Genomic DNA, 17,901 nt, shown 5'->3' with positions numbered 1-17,901 from the left:
AGTCACTTGGCCAAATTTTAATCTAGGAACACTTCCATAAATTAAAATTTATATTTCTCTCATAGAAGTCAAACTTCTATTTTTCTTTACACTTATAAACACATTTATAAGCCGTTCAACACTTTGAACTATTTTCTCCTTTATAGAAGTCATACTTCTAATTTTCCTTACGCTTATAAACTCCTTTATAAGCCGTTCAACACATTGAACTATTTTACTTCTCATCGGGATTTACAAAGCTAGTACTTGTGTGGCCCTCAATGGTTCATTGATACAACTAGCCGTGGGTTCACATCTCCATGTGATTCGGACTAAACATGTCCTTATACGAGCATACCCCAATTGCTCCATTCTTACTTATCAACTCCTTGATAGTAAGAACGTCAGAACTCAAGTCTGATAGTACCCAACCAATCACGTAAAACGCCTAGCAGCATCGCTTACGTGATTCCCTAGGTATCACATGATAGTGCCTGCAAGAACCATTCAATTATGGTTAGCGTACAGTACGGTCCCTTCAACTCATATATCCCGACCGATTCGACAACTATTGGTTTATCGAGAGTTGTCAATGAATCGATACTATGTGTCATGTCGTAGTTGCATCGATGGTGTAATCTATGAAACACCTTTCATAATTACAACCATACTCTGGCCAGAGATTTCGATCTACATACACATGATAACACATAGGATATCCATACCCGAAGGTAAGCGGTGAATCCCCGACTACAATGCATCGACTCCTATGTGTTTCGACAGAACACCCAACCTTGCCACCTGATGACCCTATAAGAGTCGGTAAACAAGTCAAAGTGTAATTCTAGCACATAGAGTCTCAATGTTGTCCCGGGTCATAAGGACTAATTCTGTACAACCATAAACTAGGACATTTCCACTCGATAAGTGAGAACCACTTGGAAAGTCCTTTTATGGAGGGTTGTTCAGTGCACTCTACAAGGTGCACCTATCTGCATGTTCGGACATCACAATGTCCCCTACCAATGAAACATGGTACTCACATCGCAGATACTAGTCTCGAACTCTAGCGGCCTATATCCTTCTTAGTGGCGGCTGAATCGACTAGGAACCGTTTAGAATATACAGTATTACAAATATGAGTTTCATGATACTCATCATATGAGCATCTCATATTCTTTCTACTATTTGTATATTCAAGGGCTTTATCTATGCAGCTAGCATGGGTATACAGATAAAGATTTGCCAAAATAATAATTTCAAATATTATTAAAATAAAGATTGCTTATACATAGAGTTTCATTGTGAACACTCGGCCAACACTTAGCTCGACGGGCACCTACTCTAACACCAGGTAGTCCAGCCACCTCTGGCAGTTATGGAGAGGCTTGAGAAGGTTTTCAATGGTTTCTTGTGGGGGTCCAGACCCTTGGATAAGAAATGGCATTGGGCGAGGTGGTCTCGTGCATGTCTTCCTGTCTCTGAAGGGGGTCTTGGATTTCGCAGGCTCAAAGATATTGTGGAAAGCTTCTCCATTAAATTATGGTTTCGTTTTCGTCAAGGTTCATCCCTATGGGCCAAATTCATGATGAGAAAATACTGCCAGTTGGTGCATCCAGCTTGTGTTTCATCTACTGGGTTCATTTCTCCCACTTGGCGTCATTTGCTTAAGATTAGGCCTCGTGCTGAATCTGGCATTCGATGGAGAGTTGGGATGGGAGATGTTAATTTTTGGGATGATACCTGGTGTGGGGATGTTCCATTATCTAGTCAGTTACCGGTTAGGGGGGATCGAGGTGTCCGTGTTTCTCACTTTATTTCAGATGGGGTTTGGGATTTTGATTTCCTCTGTTCAGTTGTTCCTCCCTCTATTGCTGAGACTATTGCTTTGATCCCTATTGCATTGGGTGAGCCCGATTTGGCCATTTGGGTGCATAGTTCTGACGGTGTTTTTTTCGATAAAATCCGCTTGGGAGCTTGTCCGCCTGAGAGACCAAGTTTCTGATATATTCACTCCTTGCTGGGGCAGTTGGCTGAGGCCTACTATGTCTTTCTTCCTATGGAGGTTTTGGCATCAATGGCTTCCAGTTGACGATGTTCTCCAGCGTCGTGGTTTCGAGTTGGCGTCTAAATGTTAGTGCTGTGAGATGCCTGAGACATTCACGCACATTTTCATTGACAGCCCTATTGCCAGATCTGTATGGCATTTTTTTGGGGCTGTTTTTCATGTCCGTATTCCCCTTACTAGTGATTTCAGACTCTTCCTCAGTGCTTGGAAGAGGCATCCGGGGTGGACACCTAGAGGCCACGTGAAGGAGTTTTTGCCTTTCATTGTTTTATGGTTTCTCTGGACAGCTAGGAATGATGCGAAACACCGTCATTTGCACATTTCTGGGGAGACTGTTAAGTCTCAGATTTTGTCCTATTTGCGTCTCGCTCACGCTGCGTCTACTGTTAAACCTATGCACTGGCGTGGTGTTTTACATGCTGCGAGGTCGCTGGGGTTTTTTGTTGATACGCGCAGGGTTCATAAAATGGCGATTGTCCGTTGGTTGAGACCGCCGGTTGGGTGCTTCAAACTGAATGTGGATGGGAGTTCGAGAGGTAGTCCTGGAGCTTCTACTATTGGTGGTGTTGTTCGTGACTCCTCTGGTCAGGTGCTGGTTTCTTTCAGTGAGTTCATTGGAGTTGGGACCAATATCCGGGCAGAACTTTGGGCTATTTGGAGGGGTCTTCTCATTTCTTCTGATCTTCATTTCTTCCCTCTTTGGATTGAGACTGACTCTCGTATATCTCTTCTTATACTTCGCTCCCGCCGGTGTACTTGGGATCTTGAGCATATTGTTACACGGATTCGTTTGCTGATGAGGGGGCGTTCAGTTCATCTATCGCATATTTACCGGGAAGGGAATTCGGTGGCGGATGCCTTGGCGGCGAGGGCTCATTTACTCAGGAATTATACCTTAGAGTTAGGTCCTTCCCTACCTAGAGATATCTCCATCCTTGCCCGTTCGGATCGTTCCGGGCTCCCTTACCTTAGATATAGATACTCTTAGCCATTTGTGCCCTTTCCTCTTTTTGGATCTCTTTCTGTATCACATATGTTGGATATTATATATATATATATATATATGTATTTTTATTGCAGGTATATTGCTCTGGGAATTTGTTTGTCATTCACATTTTCTCTGTGCTAGTGGGTCCAGACAATGGCACAGGATGTGTTCGTCCTGGTTATTGTTCTTGCTGGATGTTTTCCACTTTCATATGGTCCGTGCAAGTGGGTTCAGACACTTGCTCATGACATGTTTGTTCTTGTTTGTTCGGAGTGGGTTTCTGCACTGTTTCTGGTGGTGCTTTCCTTTGACCCACTCATGGTCCCTGGCGGGCGTTTACTGCTGGTTCTCCTTGCTCGCCGTATCAGCTATAGTAGAGGTTTTTGCTGGATGTCATGGTGGATTCACAGGGTGCTTTCAGGATGATCCTCTGTTTCTTGCCATGTTCGTCAGACTTCTACTTCATGGGCTTGTGCTTTATGTTCTTTTGCTTCATATGTTGGATATCTTTTGTTCTGACGGGATTGCGATCTATATTTTGCTCTGGGATCGCCATTGTATAGTGACTTCCTGGCCAGACATTCTTTTGACTGGAGGGTTCGGTACAGTTGTCAGCTACCAGATTATATTCATTTTGACAGATAGCATTCTCCAGGGTGATAGCTCAGGGATGAGAGCTTTTGCATTGACTATGCGTTCATCTCGCCGTTATCATTTGGTCTTCCTCAGAATGTTGTTATTAGTGCTGTTTGTATATGTTTAGTTTCTGGCGTTTTTTCAGTAGCTTTCTAGGGTTAGTTTTGCTTCTGTATTTACCACCCTAGGTGCTTTGTTTTTTTGTCGTTTCTACTGCTTTAGCCTTTTTGAGGAGGTTTCGGTTTTATCCACCTCCTCTTTTAGGTTTTTATTATGTCTTCTGTATTTTGTTACTGTCTATTTTGTGGATATATACAGGTAGGGGTCTGCCTAACCCCCCCGCCTCCGGCGGTGTTTTATTTAAAAAAAAAAAAAAAAACCCTAAACCCTAAACCCTAAACCCTAAACCTTAAACCCTAAACCCAAAACCCTAAACCCAAAACCCTAAACCCTAAAAAACCCTAAACCCTAAACCCTAAACCCTAAACCCTAAACCCCTAACCCCTAACCCCTAAACCCTAAACCCTAAACCCTAAACCAAAAAACCGACCCATTTGACCCCAAAAAATTTTCTCTCAAAAAACACACAGTAAAAGGTACGAAAAAACACACTAAAACTTTACTATTCACGCACTACCCACCGCCATGCCGCCGCCGCCGGATCCCGGCCGGCCACCTACCACATCTAGACCGCCTCTCTCTGCCGACCAACATACTCAAATCTCAGCCCCTTCCGACGCCGTTTGCCCCCCGAAATCGCCGCCTGAAATTACGAATTTTCCGGCCAAAATCGCGTCGCCGGAATTTACTGGTTTTTCCGGCGACGGCTACCCACCATTGGACTCGCCTCAACCTCCTCTACCATTTCCGACCAACCCCGCCCCTCCTAGTTCCCCCGGTCAGTCGCTATTTCCGTCCAAACCTGCGCAGGTACTGTTCACCGCGCAGGCCTCCACGATTTTGTCTCCTCCGGCCGATTCAGGCCACCTTTCTTGTCATTCTTCCCCGATCTGTAACCGCCTTGACCAGACGATTCCAACGCCACCAGCCCCGTCCGCAACGGTTACCTTTTCCGGCGGCAATTTCAGATCTACCGATATACCCCTTCAAACCCTAGCGCCGCCGGTTTGTTCTGTCAATTACTCCGGCGTGGTAACTCCGTTTTTCAATTCCTCTTTACAGTCCACTCCACACTTCATGGGTAATCCAACCACACCTTCAATTTCAGAAAATACGCCGCCGATCAATAACGCCCAAATCGGTGGGTTTTCGTCGACTTCACCGCCGATTGCAGGTACTGTTCCGGCTTATTTTTTCAATTCCTCTGGCCAAGATCTTCGTCCTATCATGGGTCGTGTTTTGCCTCAATCAATTTCTGGATTCCGGCCACCGGTCGGAAACCCCCAAATTCTAGGGCAAAATCGATTTTATTCACATCCTTTGATTCAATCGGACCCCCTGCTGCCCGGTTCTAGTGGATTGAAGACCGGTTCCGTGATCTCCTCGACGTCGCCGATCTTTGGTACATCTCCGGTGGTCAACTCGCCGGTCAACTCGGGCGGGTCAACTCAGCGAGTTGACCGGGTCAACTCAGCGGTCAACAACTTGGGTATGACTTCCAAATCTGATTCTCGTGCGACTAAGACGTTTCCGGTGTCATTTAGGGATGCTCTGGCCCCTACTTCCCCTCGCTCGGGGAAAAATGGCTTTGGAGATGTCGTGAATGCTATGGAAGAAATGCCCCCACCGACTCTCAAGGATGGGAAACTGGGTATTTTTTTCCCGGATGAGGTAATGTCTTCCCTGATCGAGCCTTTTAAGTTTTCTTTAGTCGGGAAGATTTCTGGTAATAGATCCTTAGTCCCAAATTCGGAAATTTCTAAGGCATTTGCTCGTTTAGGATTGAAGCGATCTTTTGATTTGAGGTTTTTGCCACGGGGTTTTCTGATCCTCTCACTTCATTGTGAGGAGGATTATGCGTTTTTTTGGACGCGTGGGCAGATGATGGTGGGACCTCTCGGGATCCGTTTCTCCAAATGGACCCCGGAATTCAATCTACAGGAAGAATCTCCCATCGCCCCTGTTTGGGTGCGTCTCCCGGGTTTGCCCATTCACCTGTTCAACAAGAAAAGTCTTTTTGCCCTTGCTAAGATTTTGGGCAACCCGGTGAAAATGGATGACTTTACTGCTGACTCCTCTCGGAGCGCTTTTGCTCGAGTCTGTGTGGAGTTGAATGTGTTGGAACCACCCGTTAAGCAAATTTGGGTGGGTTGGGGTGATCATACCCAGGAGATTGATGTTGTGTATGAGAAAATACCTGGGTATTGCTTGGATTGCAAGATGTTGGGTCATTCGACCGACGTTTGCTATTCTCATGGTAAAAATCCTAAACCTGCTCGATCCAAGCCTGCTGATCGAGATCCTCCTCAGCCAGAGGCCCCTCCTGCTCCGGCACCTCCTCAGGGTGCCGTTCCTGTCATTGTCCCGGGACCACAGCCCCAGCTTCATGTCAATGGCCACGGTCCCCGACGTAGACAGCGACGGAGGCCTGTTCGTCAGGCTCTCCCGAGGGATGATCCTCTTGCGTCGAACTCTTTTGGAGTTCTTTCCCATTTGCATGAGACAGAGGTCGGCTCTGAGGAGCTTGGATTAGGTGTTCCTGATCCCTCTGTCGTTTTGTGTTCTCATCAGGAGGCCCCTATTCCTGACCGCCCTGAGGTCACGGTGGCTGATGACGATGAGAGTGTCCCTTTTGTGGACTGCGTGGATGACCTTGGGTCTCCACGCCCGGATGTGGTGACTGTGTTTGTCCCCCCGAAGGTTTGAAAATCATAGCAGTCCCTCGGTCCCATCTTTTCCTGCATCCCCTGCTGATGCCACTTCTATGCTGGACGAGTTGATTGCTCGACAGGGACCCCCTACTCTCGAGATGACCCCCAGTCACATGTCGGCTGATGATCCTGATCAGGATTTTGATCGACATTCTGTGTCTGGAGTTAGCTGTGGGTCCGAGTGTAGTATTTTGGACACTGACATGTCCAACCCCAGAAAAAGACCTCAGGATGATGGTCGGCGATCGCATAAAAAGCGATCGGGTCCTTCTTCCACCCGTTCCCCATGAATTGTTTCATCTGGAATATCCGGGGACTTCGGTGTTCGGAGTCCCAGCAGAGGCTTCATGCCTTTGTGAAGGAGAAACAGGTTAAGGTTTTGGCTGTTTTGGAGCCCACGATTGATCTGGATCCGAGATTCATGACTCGCCGTTTGGGGTTTTCTGGAGTCATTTCTAATCTCTCCGGTCATATCTGGGTATTCTTTGCTGCTGATGTGAGGGCGGAGTGTGTTTTTGATCATGCTCAGTTCCTTCACATCAGAGTCTCTGCCTCTTTCTTACCGACAGAGATATTTTGTTCTTTTGTCTATGCTAGATGTGATTATGTCCAGCGTAGGGATCTTTGGGCTTCTTTGCTTTTGGTTAAGCCTGTTTTGGGTCCCTGGCTGGTTGGGGGCGATTTTAATGTCGTCAGGGATGCGTCCGAGTGCTTGGGCTCCCGTGGTGGTAGGTTGCTACCCATGGAGGAGTTCAACAATTTTATTATTGATTCTGGTCTTATCGATGCTGGTTTTGAGGGGTCTTCGTTCACTTGGACGAATAAGACCATTTGGAAGCGGTTGGACAGGGTCTTGGTTTCTGTTGATTGGGGAGATCATTTCAGCTCGATTCGGGTTGAGCATCTCGCCCGTACTGTCTCGGATCACTGTCCGCTTTTGGTTACCGCTCCTGTTTTTGCCCGTGGGCCGAGCTCGTTTCGCTTCCAGCGAATGTGGGTTAGGCACCATGGTTTTTTGCAGACTGTGAGGCTTAATTGGAATCTGCCATGCAGTCTGAGCGGCATGCCTCGGCTTTTTGCCAAGATGAAGCGTCTCAAGCATCACCTCCGGTGGTGGAATCGGGATGTTTTTGGTAACATCTTTGATAGGCTCACTGAGGCTGAGAGGGCTGTTCGTTCAGCTGAGGATGTCTGTGAGGCCGACCCTTCTGACGCGAATTGGACTTCCCTGTCCGATCGCAATGAGGATCTGGCTCGTATCACCGCCATGGAGGCGGATTTTTGGAAACAGAAAGCGGCTTGCCATTGGCTTGAGGATGGTGAGCGGAACACCAGACTCTTCCATAATATGGTGAGGAAAAAGCGTGTGGCGAATAAAATTTTCCGCATATGGGAGAATGGGGTTTGCCTGACGTCTCAGGATTTGATTCAGCAGTCGGGAGCCTTGTTTTTCCAGGATCTGCTTACAGGGGAGCCCTCTGCGCTCGATTGCCCTGATTTTTCGGGTTTTCTCTCGGTTATCTCTGCTGTGGAGAATGACGGTATTGCTGCAATTCCCTCTTTGGAGGAGGTCCGCGTGACCGTCTTCTCTATCCACCCTGATAGTGTTGCTGGCCCTGATGGCTTTTCTTCGGCGTTCTTTCAGTATTGCTGGGAGATTGTCCATCAGGACGTTTTTGGTGCTGTTCTTGATTTTTTCCAGGGTTCTCCTATGCCTCAGGGCTTTACCGCCACCACGATCACTCTTATTCCCAAAGTCGAGGGTGCACGCGCTTGGTCGGACTTCCGTCCGATCAGTCTGTGTAATGTCACGAACAAAATCATCTCGAAGCTGTTGTACTCTCGATTGAGGGATGTGGTGGAGAGACTTGTTTCCCCGAATCAGAGTGGCTTCGTTCCGGGTCGGATGATCTCTGATAATATCCTCCTTGCCCAGGAGCTCACTCACAGCATTACTCTCCCCTCTCGTGGTGGTAATGTCATCTTGAAGTTGGATATGGCCAAGGCCTATGATAGGGTCCAGTGGCATTTCCTATTTGACGTTATGAGACATTTTGGTTTTTCAGAGCGTGTTGTGGCTTTGGTCTCGGCCTGTATTTCCCATTGTCATTTCTCTGTGAACATCAATGGCTCTCTCTCGGGGTTTTTTGGTTCCACCAGAGGCCTCCGACAGGGCGATCCATTGTCTCCCCTTCTCTTCGTTTTGGGGACGGAGTATCTCTCTCGTGGCCTTGACCGACTCTACCTGCAGCATCCTGCGCTTAGGTATCGTTCTGATTGTGATATTCTGATTTCCCACCTGGCTTATGCTGATGATGTCATTATTTTTGCCAGTGGTGGGTCTCGTGGTATGCAGCGCCTTGTCGATTTTCTGCATCACTACGAGAACTGTTCGGGGCAGCGTGTGAATGCTGCCAAGAGTTCTTTGATTTTGCCTCCGAGGTGCTCTGAGCGCCTCCGCTCCTGGATTCTACGCATCACCGGGTTCGCCGAGGGCCATCTGCCCCTCAAGTACCTCGGAGTTCCCCTTTATCGGGGTAATCGCACATGCTCCCTTTTTGAGCCCCTCCTACAGTCTGTTCGTAGGAAGTTAGAGGGTTGGGAGACTCGGACCCTCTCCCCGGGTAGCCGCATGACCCTGATACGTAGCGTGCTCCTCTCCATGCCGATTTATCTGTTTCAGGTGGTTCAGCCACCTCTGGCGGTCATGGAGAAGCTTGAGCGGGCCTTCAATGCCTTCTTCTGGGGGTCGAGACCCTTGGAAAAGAAGTGGCACTGGGCCCGGTGGTCCCGGGCTTGCCTCCCTGTACTTGAGGGGGGCCTTGGATTCCGCAGATTGAAAGATCTCGTGGAATGTTTCTCTATTAAATTATGGTTCAGATTTCGGCAGGGATCCTCTCTTTGGGCGAGATTCCTTCTACGGAAGTATTGCCGGCTGGATGCTCCTGCCTGTGTCCCCGCCCGTGCTTCTATTTCCCCCATTTGGCGTCGTCTCCTCAGGATCCGCCCTCGCGCGGAGCCTGGCATTCGCTGGCGAGTTGGTCTCGGAGATGTTTCCTTTTGGGATGACACTTGGTTTGGGGACGTTCCTTTGTCCTCCCGGTGTGTGGTCCGCGGGGGCCGTGATGTTCGGGTCTCTCATTTTCTGTCTGAGGGGTCCTGGGATTTTGATCGCCTTTGTGCGGTTGTTGCTCCTTCGGTTGCCGAGGAGATTGTTTTGATCCCTGTTCTTTCGGGAGACCCTGATCTGGCACGATGGATCCATAGCTCCGATGGTGCTTTCTCTGTGAGATCTGCTTGGGAGCTGATCCGTCAGCGTGCTCCGTCTTCCGATATATTCCGCCCGTGCTGGGGGAGTTGGTTGAGGCCTACCATGTCGTTCTTCCTTTGGAGATTCTGGCATCAGTGGCTCCCTGTTGATGAGGTGCTCCAGCGCCGGGGTTTTGCATTAGCCTCGAGATGTCAGTGTTGTGATATGTCTGAGACATTCACACACATATTCATTAGCAGCCCGGTTGCTCGGTCTGTCTGGCACTTCTTTGGCGCCGTGTTTCGGGTTCGTATCCCCGACACTGAGGATTTCAGTTTGTTCCTCAGTGCGTGGAAGAGAGATTTGGTCTGGTCCCGGGGGGGCCATGTGCGGGAGTTTCTCCCCTGCATCGTTCTGTTGTTCCTCTGGACTGCGCGGAACGATGCGAAGCACCGTCACCTCCCTGTTTCTGGGGAGACGGTGAAGTATCAGATTTTGTATTACTTGCGTCTTGCCCACTCTGCGCGTACTGTCAAGCCCAGACATTGGCTGGGTGTGTTTCAGGTGGCGAGATTGCTGGGTATTTCGGTTGCTCTCCACAGATTCCATAGGACGGCGATTGTTCGCTGGCTGCGACCGCCGTCCGGGTGCTTCAAGCTTAATGTGGATGGGAGCTCGCGTGGTATTTCTGGGGACTCCTCTGCTGGTGGTGTTGTTCGGGATGATTCCGGGAGGGTTGTGCTCTCATTCAGCGAGTTCATCGGAGCTGGGTCTTCTCTTCGGGCTGAGCTTTGGGCGGTTTGGAGGGGTCTTCTCCTTTGTTCTGATCATTCTTTTTTCCCTCTTTGGATCGAGCTTGATTCTCTGACTTCTATTCAGCTCATTCGTTCCCGTCGATGTTGCTGGGGTCTTGATCACATTGTATCCAGGATTCTGGTCCTTTTGAGGGGGCGGTCTGTTCATATTTCGCATATATTCCGGGAGGGTAATTCGGTGGCGGATGCGTTGGCGGCGAGGGCCCATACCCTTAGGCACTTTACCTTAGAGTTAGGTCCCTCCCTCCCTAGGCACATTTCCATACTTGCACGTTCGGATACCTCCGGACTTCCCTACCTGAGATATAGATGTTCTTAGCTGTTTGCAGCCCTTCCCTTCACTTGGATCCATTTCTTCTGACTCTCTATCTATATATATATATATATGTTTATTTTTTCTTTGCAGGTACTGTTCTTTTGGGGGGTTCTCTTCTCCCCCGTCTTGCCAGTCTGGTGTGAGTGGGCCCAAACACTCGCACACTACATGTTTGGTCTCCTAGGGATTGGGTGGGCTCTTGCACTTACCCTATTGGTGCTTTTCTTTGGCCCTCTCATATTCCCTGGAGCGCTATTTCTGTTTGTGGCTCTCTTTGGTCCATTTCTGGCTCCTGGCGGGCGCTTACTGCAGGTTGTCCTTGCCCGCCGTATCAGTTCTTTTACAGGAGTTTACTGGATGTCGTGGTGGTTCCAGGGATTATTTCCGGACGAACCTCTTCATTGTCATGATACCTTCGTCAGATTTATACTTCAGATGCTGGATCCTTTTTGTCCTGGCTGGATTGCGATCTTCATTTTGCCCTTTTATCGTCATTGGACAGTGATTTCCTGGCCAGATCTTATGATCACTGCTGGGATTCATACAGTTACCTGGTCTCAGATTAGCGTCGTTCTGACAGACCGGCTTCTTCAGGGTGATGGTTCAGAGATGAGAGCTTCTTCATGGATTCCGCACTCATCTTACAGTTATCATTTGATCTTCTTGGCGTGTTGCCACTTAGCGCTGCTCGTATTTGATTAGTTTCTGGCGCACTTTTTGCCGTAGTCTAGGGTTATTTTGTTTACGTATTTTTGTCCCTAGGCTACTTTGTCTTTATGTTTCCACTGCTTTAGCCTTTTCGAGGAGGTCTTGGTGTAGTCCCCCTCCTCTTTTAGGTTTTCTTTCTGTTGTTACTTTTTATTTTGTGGATATATACAGGTAGGGGTCTGCCTAACCCCCCCGCATCCGGCGGTGTTTTCCGGAAAAAAAAAAAAAAAAAAAACCCTAAACCCTAAACCCTAAACCCCAAAACCCTAAACCCTAAACCCTAAACCCCAGTCTCATGGGCATCTCGGTTCGTCATCTGAGAACCCGCAAAATGACGATTGTCAGATGGCTTCGTCCCCCGGCGGGTTGTTTCAAATTGAATGTGGATGGTAGCTCTCGTGGCAACCCCGGTGATTCTTCTGCAGGTGGTATTGTTCGAGATTCTTCAGGCAGGACCATCCTTTCCTTCACCGAGTTCATTGGTGTCGGGACCAATGTCAGAGCAGAGTTGTGGGCCGTGTGGAGGGGTCTCCTTATCTGTACTGATTTCAGTTTTTTCCCTCTTTGGATTGAGACCGATTCCATGATTACTATTCAGACTCTCAGATCTAGGAGGTGTAGTTGGATCGTGGATCACATTGTTACCAGGATTGTTTGTCTTTTGAGTGGGCGACATGTTCATTTTTCCCATATATTCCGCGAGGGGAACTCGGTGGCGGATGCGTTGGCATTGGAGGCTCACACGTTCAGGCGATTTTCCCTAGTTCTAGGACCCTCCCTCCCTGACCATGTTTCCGCCCTAGCCCAATCTGATCTCTCTGGGCTCCCTTACCTCAGAGCCAGATGATTCTAGCCTTTGTTCCAGGTTGTAGGATTTAAAAAAAAAAAAAAAAAAAAAAAAAAAGAGAGAGAAAAAAAAAAAAGAAAGAAAGAAAAAAAAAAAATCGAAAAAAGAAAAAAAAAAAAAAAAAAAAATCGGAAAAAAAAAAAAAAAATAATATTTATTGTTTGAGTGCGTGAGTGTGTGGGTGTGTCTGTGTGCGAGATTTCGTGTGCGCCATCTGCGTATTTTACTTACTGGGTGTGTGCGTTTTTTTGTTTGTGTTTCGTGTACTTTTATTTTCTTAGATGTGTTGCTTCATTGGATGAGCTTCTACACCCGATTCATCTACAGTGTCTGGGTCGATATTCTTGATCCAACTGTTGAGCCATTCTCTGGACTTGGAGTTACTATTGGTTTACATTGTTGGAGTGTTGTCTGCTTGCTCCTTCTGGTAGGTCTATCATCTCCTGGATTTATCCGAGATTTTTCAGAGGTTTTACAGTACCAGCTTTCCGGCTTCAGCACCTTCTTTGTTGGTGATTATCTCTACACCACTACTGCTATCTGGCGAGCGTTCTCTGCAGGCTTCTCCTTGCTCGCCGGCCTTTTTCTTCTATGATTCTCTTGATGCGTGTTATAGCAGCTCCGGATGATTTATCTCAGTGGTATTTCTGGCCCCGAGCTACATTTATATTACTTTTTGCGGTTTCTTGTTGCTTTATTATTATGCGCTTTTCCTAGGGTTTAGCTTTTGCTGATGTATTTGCTACCTTAGGCTTTATTTGTTGTTATTTGTTTAGTCGCCTTTTGGAGAGGTCTTGGTCTGGTCCCCCTCTTCATTTAGGATTTTATTTTTGTACTGTTTTATTTGGTGGATATATACAGGTAGGGGTCCGCCTAACCCCCCCGCTTCCGGCAGTGCTTTATTTAAAAAAAAAAAAAAAAAAAAACCCTAAACCCTAAACCCTAAACCCTAAACCAAACAACCCATTTGACCCCAAAAAATTTTCTCTCAAAAAACACACAGTAAAATGTGCGAAAAAACACACTAAAATTCGACACTATTCACGCCCTAGCCACTGCCATGCCGCCGCCGCCGGATCCCGGCCGGCCAACCACACCATCTGAACCGCCTCATCACGGCGACCAACATATCCAAAAATCAGACCATTCCATGCCCGATTGCCTCCCCAAATCGCCGACTGAAATCTCGAAAATTCCGGCCATTTTCTCGCCGACTTCATCCACCGTTCCGATCGACGAAACAAATATACCACTAGATTCGCCTCTTCAAGGCGACCTTTGTGCTAAAAATTCAGGTCGATCGGAAACCATTTGCCCCTCCGATTTTAGCTCCAAAGTCGCGACGCCACTGTTCACTGCGTCGCCTTTAACGTTTTAGTCTATGGCGTCCGATTCCGGTCACCTTTGTTCAAACGGGACCCCGATCTGGAAAGCCCACTCACAGACGATTCCAATGACACCTGAATTAGCCCGAACGGTGTTCTCCTCCGGCGTTAATTTCAGATCTACGATTCCCGCCTTGGACGCGCAGCACACGTCCCACTCTTCTTCTGATTCCGGCGTCGTCCCGGCGAATTTTTTCAATCAAACTTCACCAATTGATCGTCTGGACATGGGTAAGAGCCCTGTATCTTCAATTTCTGAAAAATCGATCGTGATCGGAAACGCCCAAATTTCAATTTCCCCTCAATTTCCGGCTACTGTTCATTCCGATTTGACCCCTCCGCCGTCCGGTTCTGCTCCGGTTGGTACCGGTTCTGTGCTCATCACGCCGGCGCCGTCCCACGGTGGTAATTTGGCCGGAAAGTCAACGGTCAACGGTCAACGGTCAACGGTCAACAACTCGGGTACGGCTTCTAAATCTGACCCTCGTGCGAAAAAGACGTTTCCAATCTCATTTAGGGATGCTCTGGCTCCTAATTCCCCTCGTTCGGGGAAGAATGGCTTTGGAGATGTCGTCAATGCTATGGAAGAAATGACCCCACCGACTCTTAAGGATGGGAAACCGGGTATTTTCTTCCCGGATGAGGTAATGTCTTCTTTGATCGAGCCTTTTAAGTTTTCTTTAGTTGGGAAGATTTCTGGTAATAGATCCTTAGTCCCAAACTCGGAAATTTCTGCGGTTTTTGCTCGTTTGGGATTGAAGCGATCTTTTGATTTGAGGTTTTTGCCTCGGGGTTTTCTGATCCTCTCAGTTCATTGTGAGGAGGATTATGCGTTTTTTTGGACGCGTGGGCAGATGATGGTGGGACCTCTCGGGATCCGTTTCTCCAAATGGACCCCGGAATTCAATCTACAGGAAGAATCTCCCATCGCCCCTGTTTGGGTGCGTCTCCCGGGTTTGCCTATTCACCTGTTTAACAAGAAAAGTCTTTTTGCCCTTGCTAAGATTTTGGGCAACCCGGTGAAAATGGATGACTTTACTGCTGAATCATCTCGAGGCGCTTTTGCTCGAGTCTGTGTGGAGTTGAATGTGTTGGAACCACCCGTTAAGCAAATTTGGGTGGGCTGGGGTGATCATACCCAGGAGATTGATGTTGTTTATGAGAAAATCCCTGGGTATTGCTTGGATTGCAAAATGTTGGGTCATTCGACCGACATTTGCTATTCTCATGGTAAAAATCCTAAACCTGCTCGATCCAAGCCTGCTGATCGAGGGCCTCCTCAGCCGGAGGCGCCTCCTGCTCAGGAACCACCTGAGGGTGCAGCCCCTGTCATTGTCCCGGGACCACAGCCCCAGCTTCATGTCAATGGCCATGGTCCCCGGCGTAGACAGAGACGGAGGCCTATTCGTCAGGCTCTCCCGAGGGATGATCCCCTTGCTTCGAACTCTTTCGGAGTTCTTTCACATTTGCAGGAGACAGAGGTTGGCTCTGAGGAGCTTGGATTAGGTGTTCCTGATCCCTCTGTCGGTTTGAGCTCTCATCAGGAGGCCCCTTCTTCTGACCGCCCTGCGGTCACGGTGGCTGAGGACGATGAGAGTGTTCCTTTTGTGGACTGCGTGGATGACCTTGGATCTCCACGCCCGGATGTGGTGACTGTGTTTGTCCCCCCGGAGATTTGTATTGAAAATCATAGCAGCCACTCGGTCCCATCTTTTCCTGCATCCCCTGCTGATGCCACTTCTATGCTGGACGAGTTGATTGCTCGACAGGGACCCCCTATTCTTGAGATGATTCCCAGTCACATGTCGGCTGATGATCCTGATCAGGATTTTGATCGACATTCTGTGTCTGGAGTTAGTTGTGGGTCCGAGTGTAGTATTCTGGACACTGACATGTCCAACCTCAGAAAAAGACCTCAGGATGATGGTCGGCGATCGCATAAAAAGCGATCGGGTCCTTCTTCCACCCGTTCCCCATGAATTGCTTAATCTAGAATATCCGGGGACTTCGCGGTTCGGAGTCCCAGCAGAGGCTTCATGCCTTTGTGAAGGAGAAACAGATTAAGGTTTTAGCTGTTTTGGAGCCCATGATTGATCTGGATCCGAGATTCATGACTCGCCGTTTGGGGTTTTCGGGAGTCATTTCTAATCTCTCCGGTCATATCTGGGTATTTTTTGCTGCTGATGTAAGGGCGGAGTGTGTTTTTGATCATGCTCAGTTCCTTCACATCAGAGTCTCTGCCTCTTTCTTACCGACAGAGATATTTTGTTCTTTTGTCTATGCTAGATGTGATTATGTCCAGCGTAGGGATCTTTGGGCTTCTTTGCTTTTGGTTAAGCCTGTTTTGGGTCCCTGGCTGGTTGGGGGCGATTTTAATGTCGTCAGGGATGCGTCTGAGTGCTTGGGCTCCCGTGGTGGTAGGTTGCTACCCATGGAGGAGTTCAACAATTTTATTATTGATTCTGGTCTTATCGATGCTGGTTTTGAGGGGTCTTCGTTCACTTGGACGAATAAGACCATTTGGAAGCGGTTGGACAGGGTCTTGGTTTCTGTTGATTGGGGAGATCATTTCAGCTCAATTCGGGTTGAGCATCTCGCCCGTACTGTCTCGGATCACTGTCCACTTTTGGTTACCGCTCCTGTTTTTGCCCGTGGGCCGAGCTCGTTTCGCTTCCAGCGAATGTGGGTTAGGCACCATGGTTTTTTGCAGACTGTGAGGCTTAATTGGAATCTGCCATGCAGTCTGAGCGGCATGCCTCGGCTTTTTGCCAAGATGAAGCGTCTCAAGCATCACCTCCGGTGGTGGAATCGGGATGTTTTTGGTAACATCTTTGATAGACTCACTGAGGCTGAGAGGGCTGTTCGTTCCGCTGAGGATGTCTGTGAGGCCGACCCTTCTGACGCGAATTGGACTTCCCTGTCCGATCGCAATGAGGATCTGGCTCGTATCACCGCCATGGAGGCGGATTTTTGGAAACAGAAAGCGGCTTGCCATTGGCTTGAGGATGGTGAGCGGAACACCAGACTCTTCCATAATATGGTGAGGAAAAAGCGTGTGGCGAAAAAATTTTTCCGCATATGGGAGAATGGGGTTTGCCTGACGTCTCAGGATCTGATTCAGCAGTCGGGAGCCTTATTTTTCCAGGATCTGCTTACCGGGGAGCCCTCTGCGCTCGATTGCCCTGATTTTTCGGGTTTTTTCTCGGTTATCTCTGCTGTGGAGAATGATGGTATTGCTGCGATTCCCTCTTTGGAGGAGGTCCGCGCGACCGTCTTCTCTATCCACCCTGATAGTGTTGCTGGCCCTGATGTCTTTTCTTCGGCGTTCTTTCAGCATTGCTGGGAGGTTGTCCATCAGGACGTTTTTGGTGCTGTTCTTGATTTTTTCCAGGGTTCTCCTATGCCTCAGGGCTTTACCGCCACCACGATCACTCTTATTCCCAAAGTCGAGGGTGCACGCGCTTGGTCGGACTTCCGTCCGATCAGTCTGTGTAATGTCACGAACAAAATCATCTCGAAGCTGTTGTACTCTCGGTTGAGGGATGTGGTGGAGAGACTTGTTTCCCTGAATCAGAGTGGCTTCGTTCCGGGTCGGATGATCTCTGATAATATCCTCCTTGCCCAGGAGCTCACTCACAGCATTACTCTCCCCTCTCGTGGTGGTAATGTCATCTTGAAGTTGGATATGGCCAAGGCCTATGATAGGGTCCAGTGGCATTTCCTATTTGACGTTATGAGACATTTTGGTTTTTCAGAGCGTGTTGTGGCTTTGGTCTCGGCCTGTATTTCCCATTGTCATTTCTCTGTGAACATCAATGGCTCTCTCTCTGTGAACAGCATTGTCATTGCTGGGGGAGTTGGTTGAGGCCTACCATGTCGTTCTTCCTTTGGAGATTCTGGCATCAGTGGCTCCCTGTTGATGAGGTGCTCCAGCGCCGGGGTTTTGCATTAGCCTCGAGATGTCAGTGTTGTGATATGGCTGAGACATTCACACACATATTCATTAGCAGCCCGGTTGCTCGGTCTGTCTGGCACTTCTTTGGCGCCGTGTTTCGGGTTCGTATTCCCGACACTGAGG

At 48.4% G+C, this 17,901-nt stretch overlaps 2 protein-coding genes across 2 annotated transcripts; both read left to right on the top strand.

Annotated features, from left to right (window-relative positions):
• Window positions 1-6,788: 6,788 nt before the first annotated feature.
• LOC140827492 (uncharacterized) lies at window positions 6,789-11,585 on the top strand. The gene is made up of 2 exons (XM_073190166.1): window positions 6,789-10,688; window positions 10,974-11,585. The coding sequence occupies exons 1-2, from the start codon at window positions 6,789-6,791 to the stop codon at window positions 11,583-11,585; spliced, it is 4,512 nt and encodes a 1,503-aa protein (XP_073046267.1).
• Window positions 11,586-13,819: 2,234 nt separating this feature from the next.
• Window positions 13,820-17,688, top strand: LOC140827491 (uncharacterized). Its single transcript, XM_073190165.1, has 2 exons — window positions 13,820-15,676; window positions 15,817-17,688. The coding sequence occupies exons 1-2, from the start codon at window positions 13,820-13,822 to the stop codon at window positions 17,686-17,688; spliced, it is 3,729 nt and encodes a 1,242-aa protein (XP_073046266.1).
• The last annotated feature ends 213 nt before the right edge of the window (window positions 17,689-17,901 follow it).

Source organism: Primulina eburnea, chromosome 3, assembly GCF_022965805.1.
Source record: "Primulina eburnea isolate SZY01 chromosome 3, ASM2296580v1, whole genome shotgun sequence".
NCBI lineage: Eukaryota > Viridiplantae > Streptophyta > Magnoliopsida > Lamiales > Gesneriaceae > Primulina > Primulina eburnea.
This window is presented reverse-complemented; position numbering and strand designations above follow the sequence as displayed.